Source organism: Chrysochloris asiatica, unplaced genomic scaffold, assembly GCF_000296735.1.
Source record: "Chrysochloris asiatica unplaced genomic scaffold, ChrAsi1.0 scaffold00168, whole genome shotgun sequence".
Classification (NCBI taxonomy): Eukaryota; Metazoa; Chordata; class Mammalia; order Afrosoricida; family Chrysochloridae; genus Chrysochloris; species Chrysochloris asiatica.
The window spans coordinates 6,357,272-6,382,295 of NW_006408686.1; the positions used below are offsets into that span (position 1 = coordinate 6,357,272).

Sequence of the window (25,024 nt, forward strand, 5' to 3'; positions counted from 1 at the left end):
GAGCGTGTAGGGAGAGGAGGTGCCAGCATTTGAGCCCCGTGGCCCTGCTGGCCCCCTGGGCACAGGACCAGCTCCAACCTCCAGGAATGGACCTCGTGGATCCTGACATCTTTAATAGGGACCCCCGGGACCACTACGACTTGCTGCAGAGGCTAGGGGGCGGCACCTATGGGGAAGTGTTCAAGGTGAGGGGCCCCTTCCCCCATCTCCTGTCTGTCTCCATCTCCTTCAAAGCAGTGGCCTTTGGGGTGAGGCCCAGGAAGTAAAGGGAATGCAAACGGGCCTCACCAAGGCTCTGTGATGCTGAGGCGGGAGGGACTCTGGCGTGTGGGACCCGTCTGACTGCCCACTTCCCCTCACCAGGCTCGGGACAAGGTGACTGGAGGACTGATGGCATTGAAGATGGTGAAGATGGAACCTGGTGAGGCGGGGACCCAGGATCCCTCTCCACACCCTCACCCCTCCCTCCTGGGACACCGGGGTCACTTACCCTACGGGCCCCTTCCTACAGCTGCTTTTTCTCTCCCCCAACTCCTCCACGCAGATGACGATGTCTCCACTCTTCAGAAGGAAATCCTCATTTTGAAAACGTGCCGGCATGCCAACATCGTGGCCTATCATGGCACTTACCTTTGGTGAGGACCCTCAGACCTGCCCTGGGACCCAGCCAACCCCCAACCTAGAACCCGACCCTAAACCTGACCTCCAATTCTGGCGTCTCATATCTGAACAGGGAAACCCTAATGAAAGCTCTAATCTTGAAATCTCTTTTCTGAACTGGGCCCCCCAGTCTGAACTCTAATGCTGAGGTCTCTGTTCTGAATAGGGCCTTCCTAACCCCATCCCTCAAATCGGAACGCTTGCTTCTAACCAAGGCACCTCATAACCTACTCTCTAATCCTGAACTCTCATTTCTAACCTGGGCATCCTAACCTGAACCCCCATTTCTGACTGGAGCACCATCTAAACTGATCCCCAATCCAGGACTCCCATTTCTGACCATAGGACCCCAGATTGACTCCTTATGGTAACTGAATATGAAACCTGAGCCCCCTAAAATTAATGTTATCATCCTGTCCTTTGGGTGCCCACCTGTTTCATTCACTGCTTCTTTATGTTGTTGTGAAATTGGAACCATCCAATTTATAGCAACCCTGGAAAAGGTTTCCAAGGAGCAATTGATGGGTCTGCACAATCGACCTACGGTTAGCAGTCCAGTGCTTATCCTACAGCACCACACCAGGACTGCTTGCTTCTTTATATGAACTCCTAAACTCACTGGATCTCAGAAGATTATCACAGATGCTTCACTAAGGACCACATTCCCCAAACCAGCATCCTAGGCCCTTCTACCCTGTCCCAACTTCTCCAACCCCTGAGATGTTTACCTTGCCTCCTAGGTTGTCAGAGGACAGCTCCTAGGTTTGGAGCCCAAAGACTGGAATATGAGTCCAGTTGACCCTGAAAATATATTTCCTCTTTGAGTCTCAACTTTACCATCTGTAAGATGGGCATGAAAAGATCACACTCTGGTGGGCAAGGCAAGATAGATGACAGCTGTTGTAGTCAAGTACTTGTTGAACTAAAACCTGACAAGCAGAGAACCAGGGGCTTCTGCTGTCATTGTTCTTCCTCCTCTTGAACTGCTGTAGGTTGCAAAAGCTCTGGATCTGCATGGAATTCTGTGGGGCTGGCTCTCTTCAGGATATCTACCAAGGTGAGAAGACGGGCCGGGAGATCCTCAAATCCATCACTCTCCTCCTGTCTCTCCCTGCCTTTTTTATTTGCATCTTTCTGGGACAGGCTTGCTGGTCTCATACTTCACACACTGCACCCCTCCTCTGGCCTTGGCCTGGTCAATGTGGGGTACGCTGCCCCGGGCCCACTAGGTCTGTCTGCCTGCAGTGACCCCTTTCTTTCCCTCCATCTGCTCCGTATCATTGTCTGTGTCTGCATTTCCTTGCCAGCTTTATTAGTGTGTTTGAGTGTCTCTGTATTTCTAGCTCATAGTTGTTGTTAAACGCCGTCGAGTTGGGTTCTGACCCGTAGCGACCCTGTATAGGGTTTCTGAGGAGCATAGGTGCCCATATTCTCAGGGAAAGAGTGACTGAATTTCTGGGTCTCTCTGTCTCCCAGCCTGTCTCTTAGAATCTGAGCAGTAGCATTCCCAATGCTCACTTTTGTCTTTAACCGTCTTCCTGATTCCTTTCAGCTCAGACTTCAAATGTCAGAGAAGGAAAAGCTTCATTAGAAGTCCTCAGAGGGGGAAACTGACTCACAGACACTGGGTCTGTCTGTCTGTTTTTTGCCTCTCTCATTTGTTCCCTCTGTGTCTCTCAGCGGATTAGAGGTGGGACTGCTAACAGCGGAGTTGGTGATTCAAACTTACCCGGTGCTCTGAGGGAGACAGATGAGGCTGTCTGCCCCATGAAGATGGGCACTCTTAGAAACCCTGAGGGGCAGTGTGACTTGGAATCCACTTGGCGGCAGTGGGTTTCCCACATTTTGGTCTCTGACTGTCTCTTCCTTGCTGTCATTCTTGGTTTAGATTTGAAACCCCTATGTCTCTGTCTTAGTCTCCACATTCCCTCACTCCTCTCTTCAGAGCCCTCTGCGGCTCCTATTTCCCTCCAAAGAGAACCTCAAGTCCTTATCTTGGTGTGTGACTCTGACCTGCCCCAGCTGCCTGACCTCACCACCTACACTTTCCTCTTCCCTTAGTCTTCTTCTGTGACTCCCCAGGCTCGGCTCCCACCTCCTGGCCTTTGCACTTGCCCTTTCCCTGAGAGTGGGGCTGCCCCACAGCTGTCATCTCAGGAAAGCCTTCTCTGAGCACCCTGGGAAGACTTTCCCATCTTCCTCCATGCCATGAAGCTCCTATTTTTCCATGGGGTCTTTTCCATCTGACCTTTTTTATTTTTAACATCCTGTGGACTATTCTACTTGTGTATCTTGTTTCCTCGCAGTCTTTTCCCCCAGAATGTTCTCTCCAGGTGAGCAGGGAGCTCTCTTTCTTCACAGTTGTGTGTCCCCAACTCCCACCGCCACTCTCAGGCCTCCGTGCCCTCAATAAAAATCTGTTGAATTAATCCTCCTCTGTATGTCCCTCCGGCCTCTGTTTCCCTGTCTTGCCTTCTCTTTGTCACTGACCAGCTGACCACTCCTCTGCCTCCCCCTTCTTTCACCCTCTACACCACCCCACCACTCATGTTCCTAGTCATTGTGGGTGGGGGTCAGGGACTCCAGACCAAGGTTCCCTGGCTTTGCAGTGACAGGCTCGCTGACGGAGCTCCAGATTAGCTATGTTTGCCGAGAAGTGCTCCAGGTGAGGACAGGCCTGGGTGGGCCTGGGTGGGGGCAGGGCCCTACCCCCCATCCCCACCTTCACAGCTGCCCCATCTCCCTCCTCCCCAGGGACTGGCCTACCTGCACTCACAGAAGAAGATACACAGGGACATCAAGGTGGTAGTCGGGGTGCAGTGGTGGTGTTGAGGGTGGAACTCTGGGAGCTGGGTGGTGTTGAGCTTGGGGAGGGAGGTGTCTCTGACAGCCTCTGGCTTCCTCTACCTCTTCCCCACTTAGGGAGCCAACATTCTCATCAATGATGCTGGGGAGGTCAGACTGGGTGAGTGTGGTATGTGGGGGTTGATGGGGGGCGCTGGGTAGATGGGAGACCCTAAGTCACTGTCTCTTCCCTCTGCTTCTAGCTGACTTTGGTATCTCGGCCCAGATCGGGGCAACGCTGGCTCGACGCCTTTCCTTCATTGGGACACCCTATTGGTGAGCAAGGCATAGTGGGCAGGATAGAGTAGGGTGAGGCAGTGGCTTTCCCATCCTGGCTGTCTGCCTCTGTCTTTGTGTGTAGCCCCCCGCCCCCCAATCCTGTGGCTCTCTCTGGAGTTTCCCTCTCCCTGGGCCTCCCCCTGCCTGTATCTCTGTGTTTGAGTCCGTTTTTATCTTGCTCTGTCTCTCCAGCTGTAATGACCACTTCTCCTTGTCAGTCTGTGGCTCTCTCTGCCCACTGTTTGTGTCTCTCTGTCTCTGTTTCTTTGTTTGTCTTGATTTTTTCTTTCCCCCTCCGGCTCTTGCTATGCCTCCTCTCCCCTTGCTCCCCCTCCCTTTCATCTGCCCCTCAACTCCCTGCATCCCTCTTTCCCTTGCCCCTTCCCATGTCACCCCTGGCTCTCTGAGGGTCTCTGTCCCCAGGATGGCTCCGGAAGTGGCAGCCGTGGCCCTGAAAGGGGGCTACAATGAACTGTGTGACATCTGGTCCCTGGGTATCACAGCCATCGAACTGGCGGAGTTACAGCCTCCACTCTTTGATGTCCACCCTCTCAGGTAGGTGTTAGGGATTCCCCTTGGGGTTTAGAGACCCTACCTAGATCTGAGCCACTCCCCATGTGCTACCTAACTTCAGGATTCCCCTACAGGGGACCCCCCCAGGCCTCCCAGCACAAGTCAGAGGTCCAGAATGTGCTCAATGGCTCCCCCTACAGGTGGCATTCCTGTGTATTCTAAAACCGGAAATTTCTCATTCTGTCTTTGACCTCAGGGCTGTCTGTGAGGGTCTGGGGAACCCTCAGGCGGTGAGATCTGGCCCCTTAAGAGGAGTTGTGAACCTCATTTTTCCTCCTCTTCTAGGGTTCTCTTTCTCATGACTAAGAGTGGTTACCAGCCGCCCCGGCTGAAAGAAAAGGGCAAATGGTAAGTGGAGGTTTTCTGAGGGAGAGAGGGCAGAGCCAGGATTGGCTGGTCTGATGGGAAGGTCTCTGATCCCCTCACTCCAGAACCTGGCTTCTTTCTTCCAAGGTCGGCTGCCTTCCACAACTTTGTCAAAGTCACCCTCACTAAGAACCCCAAGAAACGACCCAGCGCCACCAAGATGCTCAGTGTAAGTCTCCCCTAAGGAACGCTCCCCCAAACTCCTGTCACCCCTAAAATTCCCTAGGGCCTTCCACACCTCCCTAGCACTTAGATAGTTGTGTTTCACAGAATCCTCACTGTCTTTTCAAAGTCTCTGCTGTTGCTGTATACCATCAAGTTGGTCCCCACTCACAGTGACTCTGTGAGATCGTGTGCCCCGTAGGCTTTTCTAGGCTGGCATCTTTATGGGAGGAGATTACTAGGTCTTTTCTTCTGTGGAGCAGCTGGTGGATTTGAACCACTGGCCTTAGGATTAGAAGCCAATCACGTAACCATTGTGCCATGAGCACTCCTTTCAAAGTCTCTGTTATTGTCTCTTAAATGTTGTCAAGTCAGTTCCAACCCACAGTGACCTTGTATGGGGTTTCTGAGATAGCACAGTGGTTACGAATCGGGCTGCTAACCTCAAGGTCAAAAGATGAGGCTTTCTGCTGCCATAAAGATTTACAGTCTCGGAACCCTGTACAGCGTTGCTATGGGTTGGAATCAACTGGATTCTTATCAACAATTTCTACAGGGGCAGAAAGTCTCATCTTTCTCCCATGGTGTATTCGAACCGCCAACCATTACACCAACAGGATTAGTTTCTCGGGATCTGCCAAGTTCCTCCAAATGGTGCCCCAGACTCCTCCAAGGTCCCCTGAGTGGTTAGAAGTCACATTTGTAAAGGCCTTGAGCCCCATTCCTAAGTGCCCTCTTGAATTCAAGGGAACCTCAGTTCCCTCTAAGACACCTCTGGAATTCTCCAAGCCGTCCTCTCCCAATTCAACCAAAATATCCACTGCCGTCGAGTCAATTCTGGATGGAATCCTGTATAGGGCTTCGTAGACTAGAAATCTTTTCAGGGAGCAGAGAGCCTCATCTTTCTCTTGAAGAGCAGCTGCTACCTAGCAGTTAGCCATCTAGTGATTACCCTACAGTGTCAGCTCCCAGTTGGTGGTGGTGTTAAGTGCCGTTGAGTTGGTTTCCACTCACAGTGACCCTGTATAGGGTTTCTGGGAATCACTGTTGGATCAGCACTGGACTGCTCATCACAAGGTCAGCAGTTCAAGCCTACCAGCTGCTCCTTGGAAACCCTATACAGGGTCACTGTGAGTCGGAACTGACTTGATGGGACTTAACAACAACATAGGGTTTCCAAGGAGCTGCTGGTGGGTTTGAACTGCCGACCTTGCAGTTGGCCATCCAGTGCTTAGCCTACAGTGCCATACCAGGACTCCAACAGGACTTCCCTGCCCTTTCCCTCAGTTGGCACCGCTTCCTAGGTTCCCTTAGACAAACTCTTGAGATTCTGCCCCAGTCTTCTGCCCCACACCAGCCTGTTTGCTGCCCTGCCCCCTCCCGCTTCTCTCCCAGCATCAACTGGTGTCCCAGCCGGGGTTGAGTCGAGGCCTGATCTTGGACCTTCTTGATAAACTGAGGAACCCAGTGAAGGGGCCCCCAGGTGGTGATGCTGAGGAGGAGGAACCTGAGGTGAGGGAACCCTGCTGGCAATAGCACCCCGCCCCCCACCTTTGCTCAGACCACTCCCTTTACCTGGAGCACCTTCCTGCTGCCTCTCTGAGGACAAAACATGGGGTGGGGGGTGGGGGGGAGAGCTTGGCCTAAGGCTATGTGCACAGAGGGTTATGGGAGGAGGCTCAAAGCTGGGCCCACAGGGGGGCTGAGGGCTCTTTGGGCCCTTGAGCCTGACTCAGATGTCCATTGGTCCAGCTACCCCCTGCCATCCCTCGGCGGATCAAGTCCACTCATCGGTCCAGCTCTCTGGGGATCCCAGACGCAGACTGTACTCGTGAGTCGAGAATCCTTAAGTTTGAATACACCTGACCTTATCATAGATCACAGATCCAGACTCCATCACACCATCAGAGACTGACCCTCCCCCCCCATGCCTGACCTCATAAAAGACCCCAGGGTAGAGTTGCAGAGTAGGGAGAGATCTTAGGACATTCTAGATCTATCTACCAGCTGACCTATATAATGGCCACAGAAGACCCTTCACCTCCCCGCAAACAGACACCATGAGACACCCCCATTACCACCCTGACTCAAAGAAAGGCCTGAGAAATCTTCATCACAATTCCTGATGGTCAGACCGAATCCAGAGACTCCCCCTCACTGCCCTTGATGGCCCCAAAGATCTCAAAAACCTCCACCGCAACTTTGAGCCTCCATCTCTCTGAGCCCAAGCCCTGGCCTGCAAATGAGACCCCTGTATGTCAAGGTACCACCAAAGGTAGTTCCAATCCCTACAACCCTGACTTCTGCCCAAATGCTTTTAACTCTCAAATCCATCTTGACATCCTTCTACCCTCACATGTTACCATCTCTTCCCACCTCCCAGGGCGGCACATGGAGTTCAGGAGGCTGAGAGCAATGGAGTCCCGACCGCCGACCCACCACACCGTGAGATGCTTCCCCTTGCTCTCCCCAGACACCTTCTCCTTCCCATCAGTCACTGCTGATACGTCCCCTGTCCCACAGGTTCTCTGCCAGCCTCCCGGAGACAGCAGAAGCAGTAGTCCCAGGTCAGGGACCTCCAGGGTGATGGGAGGGGGCTGGGATCTAGGTGGGAGCCACCTGAGACTCATGCTGTTTGCTCTTCAGGGAGCACCTGTCAGAGTCCGAGGATGACTACGATGATGTAGACATGTAAGAGAGGCTGTGACCCTAAGCTCCACCCCTCCACCCCCAACCCCATCTTCCTACATATCCCCAACTTGGTCCAACTTTCCTTCCAGCCCTGACCCCACCTCAGTGCCTACCTTCCTTCACATCTGATCCCTGGCCCTGGCTAGACCCACAAAACAGTTACTACTTTGCTTCACCCCAACCTGTGACCACTAAACTAACATCCAACCTGGCCCTCACCTGCCTTCATTCCTAGCGCCATCCCAACTTTACCACTACCTACCTTCACCTCCAACCTCAGCCCACTTTCCTTTATGCGATCTGACCCCCCAACTTCAGCTCCTACCTGCCCTCAACCCCAGACCTGATCCCAGTATCCCAGTTCCTTCCAGAATGTCCTAAAATCTTTCCCTACTCTGCAACTCAACCTTGATCTCTCAGTCACAGACTAGTCTTTTAACTCCTTCCAAATGTTCCTCCAACACAGCCTGACCTCAACTTCAACCCCAACCTGTAACTCCAGGCCTTCATCTTTCTTCATATTCTCACCCAACCTCAGACTGAACTTGGCCTCTGGGAATTTCCCTAGTGCTTGGCCCTCAGCCCCAGATCCAAACCCCAGGATCAGTCCATGTGTCTGTCTTGCACCAGCCTCCAGGCCCAGCTCACTCATTTCATCCATACATCTTGTGTAGAACCAACTCATACATGGTGCTAGGTGCACAGGAGCTAGTATTCCTAGGGCCTGTGTTACTAAGTGGTTATAAAGATCCACAGGGCTTCAAGTATAAGCCCCATCACAGTGGCAGCACTCCAGACCCAAGAATTGCTGTCACTATTGTCAATATGGTTGTTGTTGTTGTTGTTATGTGTCGTGCAGTTGGTTCCCACTCATAGCGACCCTGTCCAGGGTTTCTGAGGCTGTAAATCTTTACGGGAGCAGAAAGCCTCATCTTTCTCCTGCAGAACAGCTCATAGTTTCGAACTGCCGACCTTGCGGTTCGCAGTCCATTTCGTAACCACTGCGCTACCAGAACTCCTCAATATGTTTATTAGTCCTTTAATCCTCAATTCCACCCATCTTTACTTCCTGACTTCAGGCCCTTAATCTCAAATCTCCAGCACTGACTCACTCTCACCTTCTCCCAGCCCTTGATCCCAGATACCTAATCCGTGTTCATCCCATCTCTGTGTTTCAGCCCCACCCCTGCAGAAGACATGCCTCCTCCACTACCTCCTAAGGTAAGGGCCTGAGCCAGGAGGCTAGAGTCCTTGGATACTGGGATACTGGGCTCTCTAGGGCTGAGAGTCTGGGACACCAAATCTCTGGAGGGCTAAGGACGATGGGAATATTGGGATCTGGAGGTGGCATTCCTGAATTTAGGGGTGAGATTTAAAAGACTGAGCCTGTGGACAAACAGTGCATGAGACCACTATTATAAAAATCAAGAAAAGGTTTTCATGCTTAAAGGAACATTCAATGATGGTTACCAGGGGTGGGAGGGAAGGGAGACTTGTCCACTTTCTAGAGCAGGGGCTGGAAATGTCCAGCCCATGGGTCATATAAGACCCACAAAAGCATTTGGTCTGGCCCTGCCAAGGCAACTGCAGTTCCAGCCATCACATTGTTGTTGTTAAGTGCCGTCGAGGAGTTGGTTCTGACTCATAGTGACCCTGTATAGGGTTTCTGAGGAGCGGCTGGTGGGCTTGAACTGCTGACCTTGCGTTTGAAATGGACCTTGCTGTGTAGAGTAGACACGGGTTAATTTGGGTGAAGAGGAAGACAGAAAAAAGTTTATATTTTTTGTTGATGAATCAAAGAAACAGAGCATACATTTTAAAAATAATAAGTATTGGTAACTTACCTGGAGTGAAAACAAAAAGTCTCTCAAAAAAGAAATCTCCCAGCCCAGATGGTTTCATTTGGAGAATTCTACCAAAATTTTCAAGACTTAAAAACAATTCTAAAATGACACTTGAAAAACACCAGGAGGCAAACAGAAGGTGAGGGAGGCCCCCTCTCAGCCTTAACTTGTGCACGGGCTTAATAAAGCTGTGCCATCTGCTTTTCAAAAATAAACAAACAATTCTACACGATCTCTTCCACAAAATAGAAGAGAATGGAATACCTCCTAATTCATTAGTCGAAGCTAATCTTACCCTGATATCAAAAGCAGGCAAAAACTACACAAAAACTAAACGAAAACAATAGACCAATATGAGTATAGATGCAAAAAATCATTAACCAAGTATCAACAAAAAGAATTTAGCAATATGTAAAAAAGAATTGCATAGAAAGACTAAATTTATTTTAGGGATGTGAGGCTGGTTTATTAACTGAGAAATCAATGTACTTCACCATATTACCAAACTAAAGAAAGGAGAGAAAATAGGGGAAAAAAGAAAAGATCCACCTTAATATACACTGTAACTATCTGGCATGAGAAACTGTGTGTTAGGCTTGGGAGGAGGTTGTGGGGGACGGACATCTGAAGTCAGGGTAGAGACGTGGGGGGTTAGCTCTTTCTGAATATCAGTTCTGACATTTGAGGGGACTTCACCAAGTTTGTGGAAAACGTCCATTATTTTTCCATTCCATTTTTTCCAAAAACTGAAGTCCCCCTCGTATTTCCCCCTACCTTTTCCTATCCCCAAAGCCCAAGTTCCGTTCCCCATCGGATGAGGGTCCCGGAGAGATTGGAGATGACGGACAACTGAGCCCAGGGGTGTTGGTCCGATGTGCCAGTGGGCCTCCCCCACGCAGCAGCCCCCATCTTGGACTTCCTCCAGCCACCTGTAGCCCCCACCTCACAGCCCATTCAGGTAACAGCAGACCAGGCTAAGAGGTGGGTGGGCAGGTGTGAGGGACCTCAGGGCTAATTTTCCCCCCAAACCTTTTCAGAACCGTCACTCTGGAACCCAGCTCCCAGAGAACCTGACCTGCCTCCACGACTGCCCCCGAAGAAGGAAAAGATGAAGAGAAAGGTGAGGACTTTTACCTCTCTGAATGGGGCTGGGGAGGGGGCAGGGGGCCAGGAAGACCAGAGTCACAGCTGATACTTGTTGCCCTTCCTCAACCCTCAATCTTGACCTCCTCTCTTTATGTGGTGTGACATGCCCTTACGCAGCTAGATATACCCCCCCATTTTACAGATGGGAAAATTGAGTCATGGAGAAGATAAGTAACTTGCCCAAGGTTATATATGCTCGAACCATTCTTGCTCTGGAGGCTTCAGTACTACATGATGCCCCTTCCTGTGCTCTGCCCCTATTGCTGAATACTGAGGGGTCTGCTCTTGTCTGTCATTGCCTGCCCAGGGACGCGCCCTCCTCATAAAGTTGTTCAATGGCTGCCCCCTCCGGATCCACAGCACAGCCGCCTGGACACACCCCTCCACCAAAGGTGGGCTTTTAGGAGGGCCAGGGGATGGATGGGGCGGAGTCTTAATGGAAGGAGCAAAGCAGAAACGGGAGGGTCTCTGTGAGAGGGGCATAGCAAAGCTGAGAGAAGGCAGGGTTAAGGCTGGGAGTAACAACATGACACTGTAGGATCAGCACTGGACAGCTCGCCACAAGGTCGGTGGTTCAAACCCACCAGCCACTCCTTGGAAACCCTATACAGGGTCGCTATGAGTCAGAACTGACTCAGTAGCACTTAACAACAACATGAGAAAAGGTCAGTTTAAAAGGAAAAACTAGGAAAATTTAGAGTTTGCTGGTCTGGAGTGTCAGAAGAGACCAGAAAGGACAGAATCAGGGGTATAAGATGGTGGGCAGAAGGTGAATTTGGGGCTAATGTGAAGGAAGCAGGGATCAGCATTCTTGGGACAGAAGTTTGGGGAATCAGCATGCAGCAGAAGAGGTCAGAGTTTAGGGACTGGAGATGTGAAGGTAAGGTTAGTTGGGGGAGTCACAACTGGAAGAGTCATATTTAGGGAGTCAAAGTGTGAAGGTCAATGTTGACACAGGTAAGGGTTTGAGGATCAGAACTGGGCAGAGAGGGGCAGATCTTGATGCCTGGAGTTAGAGGGTTATTTGGGGGACGGAGGGTCTGATTCGGAATCAGAACTGAGGACACAGAGGATCAAGATTTGCAGGTCAGAGATGGAAGAACCACCAAAATGTGGGTGGTCCAAGGTAGGTGAGGAGACTAGGCTAAGGGACTGGGCTAGAATTCAAGTTCAGATTTGGGGAAACAGGCTGGGATGAGAGTTAAGAGAACAGAGGGTCAGAGCTGGGGCGAGCATTTAGGGTCAGATGCGTGGGGATCTGGGAGGCCACTCCAGGCCAAGGCAGGTCCTAATGTCCTAGCATCTGTCCCTCCAGACCAGTACCTGCTTTTGGGAGCAGAGGAAGGCATTTTCATCTTGAACCGGAGTGACCAGGAGGCCACGCTGGAGATGGTGAGGGAGGGTATCTAGGACAGGGCAAGGAGGGGGGTCAGAAGAGGCGTTCCTGGGATTTTACAGGAGCCGTCTCCCCCATTTTCTTCAGCTCTTTCCTGGCCGTACCACCTGGCTGTATTGTATCAACAGTGTCCTCATGTCTCTCTCAGGTCTGGCTGTGGGTTAGCTAGGAGGGGAGAGGCTGGGAAGTGGAGGGGGGGGGTCAGGTTTAAAGAGATTGGGAGGTATACGGGCACAGTGGGAAAGAAGCGTAGGCTTCGCCTTCATATGGCCTTCAGTTCAAATTCCAGCTACTTTGTCACTATAGGACTTAGAGCAAGCAACTAAGCCCTAACTGAAACCCAGTTTCCCCTTCTGTAAAATGAGGTTTACAACAGTCCTAACAGCTCGTCATCTTTGAGGTCTTCTCTGTTGCTTGTTGTTATGAAGTACTGTCGAATCGGTTCTGACCCATAGCAACCCTGTATAGGGTTTCCGAGGAGCGGCTAGTGAGCTTGAGCCACTGACCTTGCGGTCAAACTAACTTTGCAATCTAGAGTGTTAACCCACAGCGCCACACCAGGACTCCGATTTCTGCTACAGTATCTATTTATAGTCTGAAGGCAGGCACCATCCTAAGGAACTCTCTTTTCACTGATTGATTATGTTGCATTATGGAACACTGTTACAATGCCTTATACTACAATACCTTACACTACATGACCTGACATTACAAACAGTTCTGGTAGTGTAGTGGCTTATGAGCTAGGCTGCTAACCTCAAGGTCAAGAGTTCAAATCTACCAGTTGCTCCATGGGAGAAGTTGGTGTGGCGCTGTGGGTTAATGTGCCAGATTGCAAAGCCGTTTGAACTGCAAGGTCGGTGGTTCAAGCTTACCAGCTGTTCCTCGGCAACCCTATACAGGGTCGCTATGGGTTGATATCGACTCGACAGCACTTCACAACAACAACAAAGATTTACAACCTCGGAAACCCTATACAGGGTTGCTATGAGTCAGAAAGAACTCCACGGCACACCACCACACTACATTACACTATCTGGTGTGGCGCTGTAGGATCAGCACTGGAATGCGAGCCACAAGGTCAGCAGGCAGTTCAAACCCACCAGCTGCTTCTCGGAAACTTTGAGTCAGAATTGACTTGACAGCACTTAACAAGAACAACACCACATGACGCTACATTACACTACATTATACTATGGAGTCCTGGTGTGACGCTGTAGGAAAGCATTCGCCACAAGGTCAGCGGTTCAAACTCACCAGCTGCCCCTCGGAAACCCTATACAGGGTTGCTATGAGTCGGAACCAACTCCACAGCACGTAATCACCACCATACTGCATTGGGACTCCTGGTGTGGCACTATAGGATCATTGGACTGCAAACCACAAGGTTGGTGGTTCAAACCCATGAGCTACTCTTGGAAACCCTATAGAGCAGAGGCCACGGGCCGTCTATGGCCCTCAGACTCATTTGGTCTGTCCCTACCCAGGCAGCAGTTCTACCACCACATTGCTCTTGTTGTTAAATGCTGTCAAATTGGTTCCAACTCATAGCGACCCTGGATAGGGTTTCCGAGGAACGGCTGGTGAGTTAATTAAATGTTTGATTAAATATAGCAGGCTAATTTTCAAGTTGATCATTCTAATGATATTATAAATTTTGTCAGAAAAAAAGGTTCCTCACCTCTGCTATCCAGGGTTGCTGTCAGTCAGAAACAACTCAACGACACTTCACTTGACACCTGACAACAACACTACACACTACATTATATTTCATTACATTACAAAACAGCAGCTAGTCTAGTGTCGGGCAAAACCACTGGGAACCAAAGTCTAGCCAAGTTGACACATAAAATTAACCATCTCAAGATGTTTCTTCTTAAACTTGTCATAGATGTAACTGCATCTGACTGGGTAAGTGTTCATAGTTTCTTATGCAGATACAAAGGCTGCTGAGTGGTTGGAAACAGTGAAGTTCTCAGCTGCCAGCTGAAATGTAGCAGGCACCCAGACGTGCCACAGGATAGGCCTGGGAATCTGCTTGGAAAACCCTGTGGAGTACAGTTCTAATTGACACACATGACATTGCCATGAGGTGGCATTGACTCAGAGGCAGTGGTGTTTGCTTGTTTCAAATGCAAGGATAGGGAATATAGTCATTTTATTCACACTGTTCATTGGAGCCAAGCATGGTGGCTGGCCTACCAAGAAACCAGTCAAGAACAAGTTGATTCCAACTTATGACATGCCGTGTGTGTCCGAATTGAACTGCACTTCCTACGCTGATTTTTCAGTAGATTGTCTGCCTTTCTTCCAAAGCACCTCTGGATGCACTCAAACTTCCAACCTTTCAGTTAACCACTGAGGGCACTGACCTTTTGGGTTAAGTTGCTTCTGACTCATGCGATCCCAGGTGGACAGAATAAAACTGTTTCATGGGGTTTTCAAGGCTGTGACCTTCCAGAAGCATACTGCTAAGACTGTCTTTCCAGGCTCCTCTGAATGGCTTCTAACAGCCAACCTTTTGGCTAGTAGTTACGTGTTTAACCTGTTTGTGAAACCCAGGGACCCCTGTTTGCACCAGAGGTTGAGGGGGAAAGGAGGGAATTAAAGTGTTTGAGAATTGCAGCCTTTAGAGTTTCAGGCAGAGATGGGCAGAGAGAAGGGATGTGGGAGGGAGGGGTCTCCTGGGTCCTAAAACTGCCTGTTTCCCCCACCATACACACACACTGCAGGAAAGACCCCCCACCTGTATTCTCATAGTATCCTGGGCCTGCTGGACCGGAGAGAGAGCAGAGCAGGGAGTCCCATCGCTCACATTAGTCCTCACCGACTCCTGGCAAGGTATCAGCCCCTAGTGTCACCAAGGACCCCTGTGAGGGCCCCTCCTGCTGTCCCTCCCCCATTCACAACTATCACCTTCTGCAGGAAGAACATAGTCTCCACCAAGATCCAGGACACCAAAGGCTGCCGCGCGTGTTGTGTGGGTGAGAGACGCCCGTGGGTGCGCGGAGGGGAAGGCAGAGCTGGACCTGGGGTGGGTTCTGGTAGGCAGGGTCTCTAGAACCCGGAAGATGTGTGTGTGGGGGGGGGGCGGGATATGTGGTTGTTAGAGTCTCCATGGAGGAGAGCGGAAGGAGACAGATCCTGACCCATTCCTACCTACTCCCACAGCGGAAGGGGCGAGCTCCGGGGGCCCATTCCTGTGCGGGGCATTGGAGACCTCTGTGGTTCTGCTCCAGTGGTACCAACCCATGAACAAGTTTCTGCTTGTCCGGGTAGGGGGTCTCTGGGGCTGGAGAATTCTGAGGGGACCTAGGTTAGGGCCCTCCCTCCTTTTGCCCTTTAGTTTAGCGCTCTACGAAACCACGCCTCCCCCAAGGCCCCGCCCCAACCGCTCCACCTACCTTTGGCCTGCGTTAGAGGACCGCTTTTCTGAGGTTAAACTTCCTGATGCTAAATTCCACCTCGCATGCCTGGGCTTAATTACTCCTCATGCTCAGGCGCTTTGTGCCTCCCTCCACCTCACACACCTGGGCTTAATTACTCCTCATCCTTAGGCGCTACGTACCTCCTCTTAGCCCCCGCCCCCCCTCCGCCTCCCGTGTCTCTAATTGAGGCCACGCCCCCGACGACCTGCCATATGGCACGTCCCTAAAAGGAAACCAGGCTTCCGACGAGGCTACCGCCCCTTAATTTTTAAACCCTCTACGGTTTCCTATGCTGTATTTGTGATGGCATCTCCCAAGAATGAGGGTTCAGGAAAGACTTGGGACGTGCCAGGCCGGCCTCCCTTCCTGGCCACCCCAGGCCACGCCCCCAGCACGCTTTGCTCCCGCCCCTTTCTGTGCGGCCCTGTAGCAGGTGCTGTTCCCGCTGCCGTCGCCTCTGCGGGTGTTTGCACTGCTGACCGGACCAGGCTCTGAGCTGCCCGCTGTATGCATCGGCGTGAGCCCCGGGAAGCTGGCAAAGTCAGTGCTCTTCCACACCGTGCGCTTCGGCGCACTCTCCTGCTGGCTGGGCGACCCAAGCACAGGTGAGGCGGGTGGGGACGTGGTCTCGCAGAGGGCGGGGCTTGTCCGTTTGGGAGGAAGTGGGCGGGGTTAGCTCGAGGTGCTAGTGAGAAAAGGGTGGAGCCGGACAGCCACACCCCTCCACTGGTCTTATTAATGAGTGAAGAGCATGAAGGGGCGGGTCCCAGACAGTGGGTGGAGTTTGGCCAGTGTGTTGTTGTTGTTATGTGCCATCGAGTCGGTTCCGACCCATAGCGACCCTGTATAGGGTTTCCGAGGGTGTAAATCTTTACGGGAGTAGAAAGCCTCATCTTTCTCCCGCGGAGCACCTGGTAGTTTCGAACCGCTGACCTTAAGTGTATTGGGAGGAAAATGTGCCTAACCCAGGTGTGTCCTTGAGCCTCCTCCTCTCAAACAGAGCACAAAGGACCAGTACAGGTGACCCAGGTGGAGGAAGACATGGTGATGGTTTTGATGGACGGTAAGAACCGCCTTCCCAACCCCTCACCTCGTTCCTGGCTTCCCCAAGCCCCTCTCTGCCTCCTCAGAAATGCTGAACTCCTGCCAGTCTCTTCCCCCTTCCCCCCTTTACTCCTTACTCTCAATCTATTGCCTGGTATCTCAGTGCCTGCTTAAGCCCCGCCCAACGCTCTGAAAACCCTTTTTTGTGTGTACCTCATCCCAGGTTCTCTGAAGCTGGTGACCCCAGAAGGGGCTCCGGTCCGCGGCCTTCGCACCCCAGAGATCCCCATGAGTGAACCAGTGGAGGCCGTTGGTACGTGCTGGGATGGGGAACCCAGGGTCGGAGGTGGAGGCTCAAGTGATTCTCCAAGGCTAACACAGACTGCTTTTCTCCCAGCTATGATTGGGGGTCAAGTCCAGGCCTTCTGGAAGCATGGCGTGCAGGTGTGGGCTCTAGACTCAGACCAGGTAAGTCGTCCTCCACCCGAGTCATGGTGGTCATCAGATGGGCTGGGAGGATTGAGTCAAGTTGTGAAGGTCTGGACAGATGAGAAGTTTCCTCTAGATTGTTCAGACAGGTCCCCTTCTCCACCCCCAGGTCTCTTGAGTCCAAATCTCCTCCCATGCCACTGTGTGATCTTAGGCAGTGGACTTTGCTTCTCCCTCACTTCCCCAACTGTAAAATACGTGGGAGGGAGGGATCAAGATAGAGATACATGGTGTTGAAGAACATGGACCAGACTCTCTAGGCTGGAGTTTAACAAGTGACTTACCCTTCCTGGGCTCATTTTCCTCAACTGGGAAACGGAGAGCAGAATGGTGGTCACATCCTAGAACACTGTTAGAATCAGCCCTTTCACGTCTGTGTTCTATTTATTCTTCAGAATCACCTGTCGGGTCAGTACTAGGGTTTCCAGATTGGTAGTGTGACGCTCAAAGAGGGTTAGTCATTTGCCTGAGATCACAGTGTAGGTGGGAAGTATTGGGAAGAATATTGATTTCAGGAGCTGAGGCTAAAATATTCACACACCTCCGCTGGCTCTCTTTCTGGGATCCATGTTTCTAGGGAGAGGGGAGGAATCTTCTAGACACTGATAAACACACATAACTTTTCCTTAGCTGCTGCAGGAGCTGAGAGACCCAACTCTCACCTTCCGTCTTCTTGGCTCCCCCAGGTATGATCAAGGGTAAGGGGGTAAATGGAAGGACTTTGTGAGGGGGACATCTGATGTGCAGAGGGTACCCAGAGGTGTCCTCAGTCACCTATACCTTTGGCCTTTAACCTGATATCCTTACTTCCACCTCTGCCCACTATTGCCCATTCCTGCCACAGCAGCCAAGGGAATATTTTCAATTTGTATTTTGACATAATTTTTGACTTAACAATGAAGTTGCCAAAATAATTAAAAACTAATAGTATCCATCTTCCTCATTGAGATTCCCCAGATATTAACATTTTTTAAAACCACATTTGTTCTATCCTTCTCTTCTGTCTTCCCACCATCCTTTTTATTATTATTTTTTGAACCATTCGAGAGTAAGTTGCAAACATGAAGTCTGTGTGCTCCTAAATATTTCAGCATGTTATTGTCGTTGAGTGCTGTCGACTCAGTTCTGACTTACAGCGACCCTCAGTTTCTGAAGAGTGGCTGGTGGGTTTGAACTGCCAACTTTGTGGTTAGCAAGTTGAGTGCTCATCCTAGGACTCCAATACTTGAGCATGGTGCTGGTGGTGATGTGCTGTTGAGTCAGTTCCACCTCACAGCGACCCTGTATAAGGTTTCCGAGGTGGTACATCTTGACAGGAGCAGGAAGGCCGCCTCTTCCTCCTGTAGAGTGGCTGGGAAATTCAAACTACTGACCTTGTAGTTAGCAGCCCAATTCATTGTTGTTGTTAAGTGCCCTCAAGTCAGTTCCAACTCATAGCAACCTTCCATAGGGTTTCTGAGGAGCAGCTGGTGAGTTTGAACCACCAACCTTTGCAGTTCAAATGGCCTTTTGGTCCAGAGCTTGTTCTAAGTGCCATAACAGGACTGCTATGCCCCCTAGTTGGTTCCGACTCATAACAACCCTATATAGGGTTTCTGGGGCTAAAAAAAATATTTCCTTTATGGAAACAGAAAGTCTCATCTTTCTCATGAGAACTGACTGGTAGATTTGAACTGCTGACCTTGCGGTTTGCAGCCCAGCTCATAATCCCTCGGCTATGCTACCAGGGCTCCTGTACTTCAGTAAATAGCTCCTAAATCAAAGCAATGACATACTTTGACATTACCATGTCACAGCCCTCAAAATGAAGACAATAACACTGAGATTTCACCATCTTCGGCTCTGCCTACTTGTTCAAGTCTCTCCAGCTGTCCCAAGTTGTGCCTCTCATAACAAAATAACACTTTTTTTGTATATGTGTTTCTGCTCCAGGATCTAATCCAGGACCCCAGGTTGCATTTAGGAGTCCTATTTCTTTTGTCTTTGGCCTGGGACAATTTTTCACACGTTGTCTTTCATGTGTCTAACTGTGACCTCCCTAAAGGCAGGGACCCCCCCTCTCTTCACATTCACTTTATAGCTGGGCCTTGGGCTGACACAGCCTCTAGAACCACTTTGTGAAGGAACGAATGAACTGACTTCTGCCTTCCTTCCCCAGACCCGTGGTGGTGGAGACACGCCCAGCTGATGATCCCACTGCCCCGAGTAATCTCTACATCCAGGAATGAGCCTCTGAGTGGAAATTAGGAACCAGTCCTTGGTTGGATGTACACTAGTGGACGTGCTATGTCCCGTCTCCAAATAAATGTGACTCTAGTCTCTGCTGCCATCTTGTTTTTCAGAAGAGAGAGTGGAGTGCCCATCCCTGCCCCCCCTCCCCCCAATCCAACGTTCCAACTCAGGGGAGTACCAGAGTGGTGGTACAGATTTTATTTCTCCCAGGGAGAGGAGAGGAAATGGGGGTCAGGGGGCTCATCATAAGAATAAGGCACTCGATGTGAGGGTGGAGGGCCAGCTGTGTGGGGTCTCAGTTAAGCTGGTCCTCATACTGCTTTCGAAAACAGTCACCGGCCGGGAAGAAATCCCAACATCGCTCCTGGTACATCTTCCAGACATAAGATTCCTGGAGTTTCAAGGATGAGAGAGGGCCAGGTGGTCACTTGCTAAAAGGCTTGGTATACCTTTTTTTATTATACCCTGTTGAAACCTACCAATCGCTCCAAAAAGATACACAGTTGATATCCTTAAAGATTGTTGTTGTTAAGCGCCATTGAGTAGATTCCTGCTCAAAGCGACCCTTTATAAGGTTTCTGAGGCTGTAAATCTTTACAGGAACAGAAAGCCTCATCTTTCTTCCACGAAGTGGCTGGTGGGCTTGAACTGCTAACCTGTGCTTAGCAGATGAGTGTTTATCCTACAAAGCCACAGCACAGCCTTCCTTAAATGCCATCAGTAGGTCTGACTTACAGTTACCCTATTTATGGTTTCTGAGGAGCAGCGGGGGTGTTTGAACCCCCGATCTTGCAGTTAGTAAGAACTCCAGTGCTTACCCTACAGCGCCTGACCAAAACAGCCTTGAAAATCCTTTGGGGTCTTTTCTATTCTAAAGGGTTGCTCTGAGTCCGTATTGACTCGGGGTTAAGTTCTATATGAACTCTCTCGGTGCTCTGGCCTCCCATGGATACTCCCTTACCTGTCCCGTGTGCTCTGTCTCGTCCTTGTTGATCAGATACATCAGGAAAAACCTGTGTGGGGGTGGGGGTGGGGGCAGTGGGAGACTTGTCAAGACCACCTTCCTTCTCCACAAATCCCCTTCCCTGACTGACCCTGGTTTATCATCCCGCTGGCAGACACACTCCTGCCCTTGTGATTGGCTAGTGGGCCTGTGCTCACATGTAATTGGCTAGGTTGTGTTCCTCCAGCGTGTGGGTCTCAAACCCGTGCGGTGTTGTATCGAAGTAGTCGCTGCCGATTCCGCAAATGAAGCACTTGGTCTATGGATGGAAGAAGACATCAGAGTCAAGGCCCATTTGACCCCCAAGGACCCTCTTCACCCTCTGGGACATCCCCAGACATGGCCCACCTCCATATCCTCCTTCACTTGCTCTTGCTGGTCTCGGAGCTCACCAAAAGCATCAATGATCAGACCTGGGGTGGCAGGAAGCAGATCAGTATCTGACCCCAACCCAGTTCAGAATCCCCGCTCCCCTGGCTGTGGACCTCTGGGCCTTGCCTTCCACCAACATCCCTCTAATATCACCCCTAACATTTACTGAGCACTTCTGTGTGCAAGACATTTGACATGTATGAAGTTGATGTAATCCTCACAACATCCTTATATGTGGCTACTATTGTGAACACCCCCATTTTACAGATGGAGAGACTGAGGCCACCTCTCAGTCTATAGCGCAGAACCAGGATTTGAATCCAGGCTCACTGAACACTTGGCCTGCACTCAGCCATGGGCGAGGCTGCCTCTGGCCACGGAGTCCCCCCTCCCCGGACTCCAGCCAGCACTAACCCTGGATGATGGCCAGCAGGATGACAATGACGAAGAAGAAGAAGGTGATGTCGAAGACCACCCGGTACAGCTCGTACTCATCGCCTGCGGGATCCTCAATCTCATCCCCGATGCCCCCGCCAGCCCGGACGCCCACATACATGTGAAACAGGTAACACTAGGGGAGGGGGAAGCCATTGGTCACTTATCCACACATCCAGTTCACAAAGTACCCACTGGGGCAGCTCAGAAGTGATGGGGCTGTTAGAGGGAGAACACGGGAGGGTTGGGGAGGGGAGAGCTGGGACTGGGGTCAGGACAGGTACAGGAAGCTTTGAGAACCCATTGGAAGTGTCTGCCCCCACCTGGGAGGCTTCCTGGAAGAGGAGGCTGGTGTGAGCTGAAACCTAAAGGTGTTAGGTGAAGGGGAGGTGGGAGACAGTGTCCCAGGCTAAGAAAACCCACAGACGCTAGGGGGAGGAGGAACAAGTGTTGCTGTCGTGGGGGAACTGAAAGAGGTTGAGAGAGACTGGAGAATAGGGCTTCTTTGAGCGAGGGCAGCAGAATCTGATGGGACCTGGCCAGAGAGGGCTTCCTGTAGGAGGTGGTGTTTAAGTTGAAAGGTGAGGTGTCAAATAAAGGTGTGTGTGTGTAAGGCAGGCTTGGGGGGTGGGGTGGGCGGGTAGAGATAACATCAGGGCAAGGGGCCTGAGTAGAGAGGAAACTCATAGCATTGGGGGAACTGAAAGAGGACCAGGTGGTCAGAGACCAAGCAGCTAGAGAGATTGTGGTTAGACTCAGACAGGGTTGCCTCCTCTAGGTTTTATGAGTCATGATGAGGGGCTGGACTTTACCCAGAGGACACTGAAAACCATGAGAAGTTCTGAGCAGAAGGGAGCAGTGACCCACTTGTAACTTAGGAAAGAATCCAATCTTGTTCTCTCTGTGTCCACCAGAAGATAACCCAGGGCATCTTGGGTAAGAGCGGAGGCCAGTCACTATGGTGGGAGCAAGGCTGTGGATAGGCCAGACCCAGGCCTGCTGAGGCCCAAGTGCCAGATTTGGAGCTGGACTTAGTCCTGAAAGCAGGGGATCCATAGCTGAATTATGGGACCCCTTCTGAGTCAACCCCTGAAACGATCCTTTTAACTGTGGTCCTGGTCACCAGTAGGTTAGAATCTACTTGGATTGTGACGACCATTAAAAGAAGAGAACAAGAAACATCAATATGCATTGCATGCTGGGACTTTGGGTGCAACGTGTAATTACAGATAATAACAGTAACTCCGGTGCCTGGAGAAGGACATCGTGCTTGGATAAGTGGAGGGTCAACCCAAAAGAGAAAGACCCCCAATGATATGGATTAACAGTAACAATAACAATGGGTTCAGATATAAGAATAAGTGTGAGGAAGACTGGGGACTAGGCAGTGTTTTGTTCTGTTGTGCATAATAGGGTAGTTATGAGTCAGAACCAACTTGACAGCAGCTAACAACAACATAATATTAATATTTGCATAGTCCTTAATATATGCCAGCATTATTCTAAGACGTTTACGCCTTAGATGATCAATGAGGATCATTTAGACCTAAAAGCACCCCTAAGAGATAGGCACTATTGCTATGGACCCATTTTAGAAAACAAAACAAAGGCATAGATGCTACCATCAAGGGAAAGTAGGTTATTCCGGGGAAGACTGTTAACCCCATAGTATTCAGTTAATGAGGAACAGGGGGAGGGACTTTCTTGAGCATCTGCCCATGTCTTCTGGGCTTGGTGACCAGTTTTGCAAAATTGAATAAAAAAGGCTTACTCTTGGAAAAACAAACAAACAAAAACCCCACAAAGGTACAGGGAAACAAAGTGTTGTTGTTGTTAAGTGCAGTTGAGTTGGTTCTGACACACAGCAACGCTGTATAGGGTTTCTGAGGAGTGGCTGGTGGGTTTGAACCACTGATCCTGTGGCTAACAGTCCAGTGCTGATCCTACAGTGTCACACAAGTTTTTGTTTTAAGTGCCATCAAGTGAGATCTGACTCATAGTGTGACCCTGTCTAGGGTTTCTGAGGAGCGGATGTTGGGTCTGAACCATCAACTTTGTGGTCAGCAGTCCAATGCCGATCCTACAGTGCTACACCAGGATCCCAGGAGGTTGAGTAGCCAGACCCAGATTACACAGCTCATAAGTAGCAGGGTGCTCTGTTAGACTATCTTCCCAGTAACAATGTCTTTTTAAAAATTCAAATAACATTAAAACAATGGCTAACATCTAGCTGGAGTCCTGATGTGGTGCTGTAGGTCATTTGAACTGCAAGGTCGGTGGTTCACACTTACCAGCCACTCATCAGAGAACCTATACAAGGTTGGAACCATGTTCTATGAGCTGGCACTTAGTAACAACAACATCTCACCAGTGACAAGTTGCCATGAAGTAGATTCCAACTTATGGCAGTGCCCTGTGTGTCAGACTAGAACTGTGCTCCACAGGGTTTCCAATGGCTGGTTTTCAGAGGCAGGTCACCAGGACTTTTCTTCTGAGGCATCTCAGGGTAGATTTGAACCTCCAACCTTTCTATTAGCAGCTGAGTGTGTGAACTATTTGCACCACCCAGGGACCCCAGCTAATGGTCATTGAGCAGGTATGTGCCTGGTACTTTACATCTATGAGTTGCAGTTCTGTGAGGGAAGTTTTATAATTAGCGCATTTTCCTTATGGGAAAACCAAGGATCTGGGTGGCTCAGATATGGTGCCAAGAGCAGGAGTGGGGTGGGGGTTCACCGTCATCATGTCGTCACACTTCATGTCGGGCTCATCCTCATCCTCACTCTTGTTGTAGAACTTGCGGAAGAAGTTGAAGGCCACCACAGTATAAAGGTATACCACCACCGCCAAGAGCCCTACGGTCATCACCAACTGGGGGCAGGAAGGGGCTGGGTCAGCTCCACACTCAGCTTACCCCTCTCCCCTGCCCAGCCTTGCCAGCCCTTATCCTGGGTCCATCCATTTCACCCTCCTCCCTGGGCCACACACCCCACACTCATCCCTAGCTCAGCCCAACCACTCAGCCTTACCCCTCGCCAGTCTTCAACTCAGTCCTCCTTCCCTGGTCCTCATCCCTTTACCCCTCCACCCGATCTAGCCTGCTGGCTTGTCCCTGCTGAGCTCACACGCCTGCCCTGGAGCCTCCACTGGATGCTGTCCACACCTGTTTCCCATTGTGGGTGACAGAGGAGAGAATGGTGCGCAGCGTCTTGACGCCCATGGCGATGTCCAGTAGGTGGGCAGCAAAGAAGAAGTTGTTGTAGTGACCCAGGAGTGACATCACCATATACCAGCCCAGGTACAGAAAGGACTGTGGACACACAGGGTCAGGGTCAAGGAGCCTGCAGGCAAACTCAGGGAGCATTCTAGGGGGGCCAACAAGCCTGAGCATTCAGCTTCTGTCTCTACGTTGTTAAGTGCCGTCGAGTCAGTTCCGACTCATAGCAACACTGTATAGGGTTTTTGAGGAGTGGCTAGTGGATTTGAACCACCAGCCTTGTGGTTCGTGGACCAGTGCTGATGGTACAATGCCACACCAGGAGTCCTGCCTATTGTGGGCATTCATATAAACATAAACCATTCAATATGTGACTCACAACTGGCTTCTTTTACTTCAAATAATGTTTTTGAGATTCAGCCATGTTTTAGGACTTGGATTTTTATGGCTCAATAACATTGCATTGTATGATTGTATGGATATACCATAATAGATGTAAATATATATATATATTTGTTAACCGATTCATTTGTTGATGGTTGCTTTCACTGTTTGGGCTATAGTGACCCCTGCTGCTATGAACACTGGTGTACAAGGATTTGAGCCTGTTTTCACTATCTGGGACATTCATAGGACCGGGGGACATTTGAGAGGATTGAGGGTACTATAGGGGGTCAGGGTGCTTGGGGAGAATTTGGAGGATCAGGAACACTCTGAAGTGATGGTATAGTGGGAGGGAGAAGGCATCCTGGGAGGAGCTGGGGAACCCTCCATAGGAAGAGGTAGTCTAGGAATTCCAGAGCACTCTAGGGGCGTCATGGTGCCCTGGAGGCACGGGGGTTC

The 25,024-nt window shown here is 50.6% G+C and overlaps 2 protein-coding genes across 2 annotated transcripts in view; one reads left to right on the forward strand and one right to left on the reverse strand.

Moving 5' to 3' along the window:
* Window positions 1-86: 86 nt before the first annotated feature.
* Window positions 87-19,150, forward strand: MAP4K1 (mitogen-activated protein kinase kinase kinase kinase 1). Its single transcript, XM_006871459.1, has 31 exons — window positions 87-185; window positions 364-421; window positions 545-635; window positions 1,653-1,717; window positions 3,270-3,325; window positions 3,415-3,462; window positions 3,583-3,625; window positions 3,708-3,780; window positions 4,207-4,338; window positions 4,642-4,704; window positions 4,810-4,891; window positions 6,280-6,396; window positions 6,637-6,715; window positions 7,268-7,329; window positions 7,408-7,451; window positions 7,531-7,575; window positions 8,754-8,796; window positions 10,212-10,377; window positions 10,457-10,539; window positions 10,873-10,957; window positions 11,881-11,957; window positions 12,049-12,109; window positions 14,694-14,802; window positions 14,887-14,945; window positions 15,133-15,236; window positions 15,820-15,994; window positions 16,390-16,452; window positions 16,657-16,746; window positions 16,831-16,901; window positions 17,553-17,608; window positions 19,081-19,150. The coding sequence occupies exons 1-31, from the start codon at window positions 87-89 to the stop codon at window positions 19,148-19,150; spliced, it is 2,469 nt and encodes an 822-aa protein (XP_006871521.1).
* A 299-nt stretch (window positions 19,151-19,449) lies between these two features.
* Window positions 19,450-25,024, reverse strand: part of RYR1 (ryanodine receptor 1 (skeletal)) — a 153,406-nt gene continuing 147,831 nt past the window's right edge. Inside the window, exons 101-107 of the mRNA XM_006871542.1 lie at window positions 24,128-24,274; window positions 23,701-23,835; window positions 20,944-21,100; window positions 20,506-20,570; window positions 20,316-20,416; window positions 20,116-20,167; window positions 19,450-19,545 (exon numbers count right to left, since the gene is read on the reverse strand). Of these exons, the coding sequence (XP_006871604.1) occupies window positions 19,450-19,545; window positions 20,116-20,167; window positions 20,316-20,416; window positions 20,506-20,570; window positions 20,944-21,100; window positions 23,701-23,835; window positions 24,128-24,274 (753 nt within the window). The remainder of the gene's footprint in view (window positions 19,546-20,115; window positions 20,168-20,315; window positions 20,417-20,505; window positions 20,571-20,943; window positions 21,101-23,700; window positions 23,836-24,127; window positions 24,275-25,024) is intronic.

Coding starts and splice junctions, on each gene's coding strand:
- MAP4K1 (XM_006871459.1), top strand. CDS start 87: ATGGACCTCGTGGATCCTGACATCTTTAATAGGGACCCCCGGGACCAC. Junction 10,540..10,872: donor AGGAAAAGATGAAGAGAAAG/GTGAGGACTTTT, acceptor TTGCCTGCCCAG/GGACGCGCCCTCCTCATAAA. Junction 11,958..12,048: donor AGGAGGCCACGCTGGAGATG/GTGAGGGAGGGT, acceptor CATTTTCTTCAG/CTCTTTCCTGGCCGTACCAC.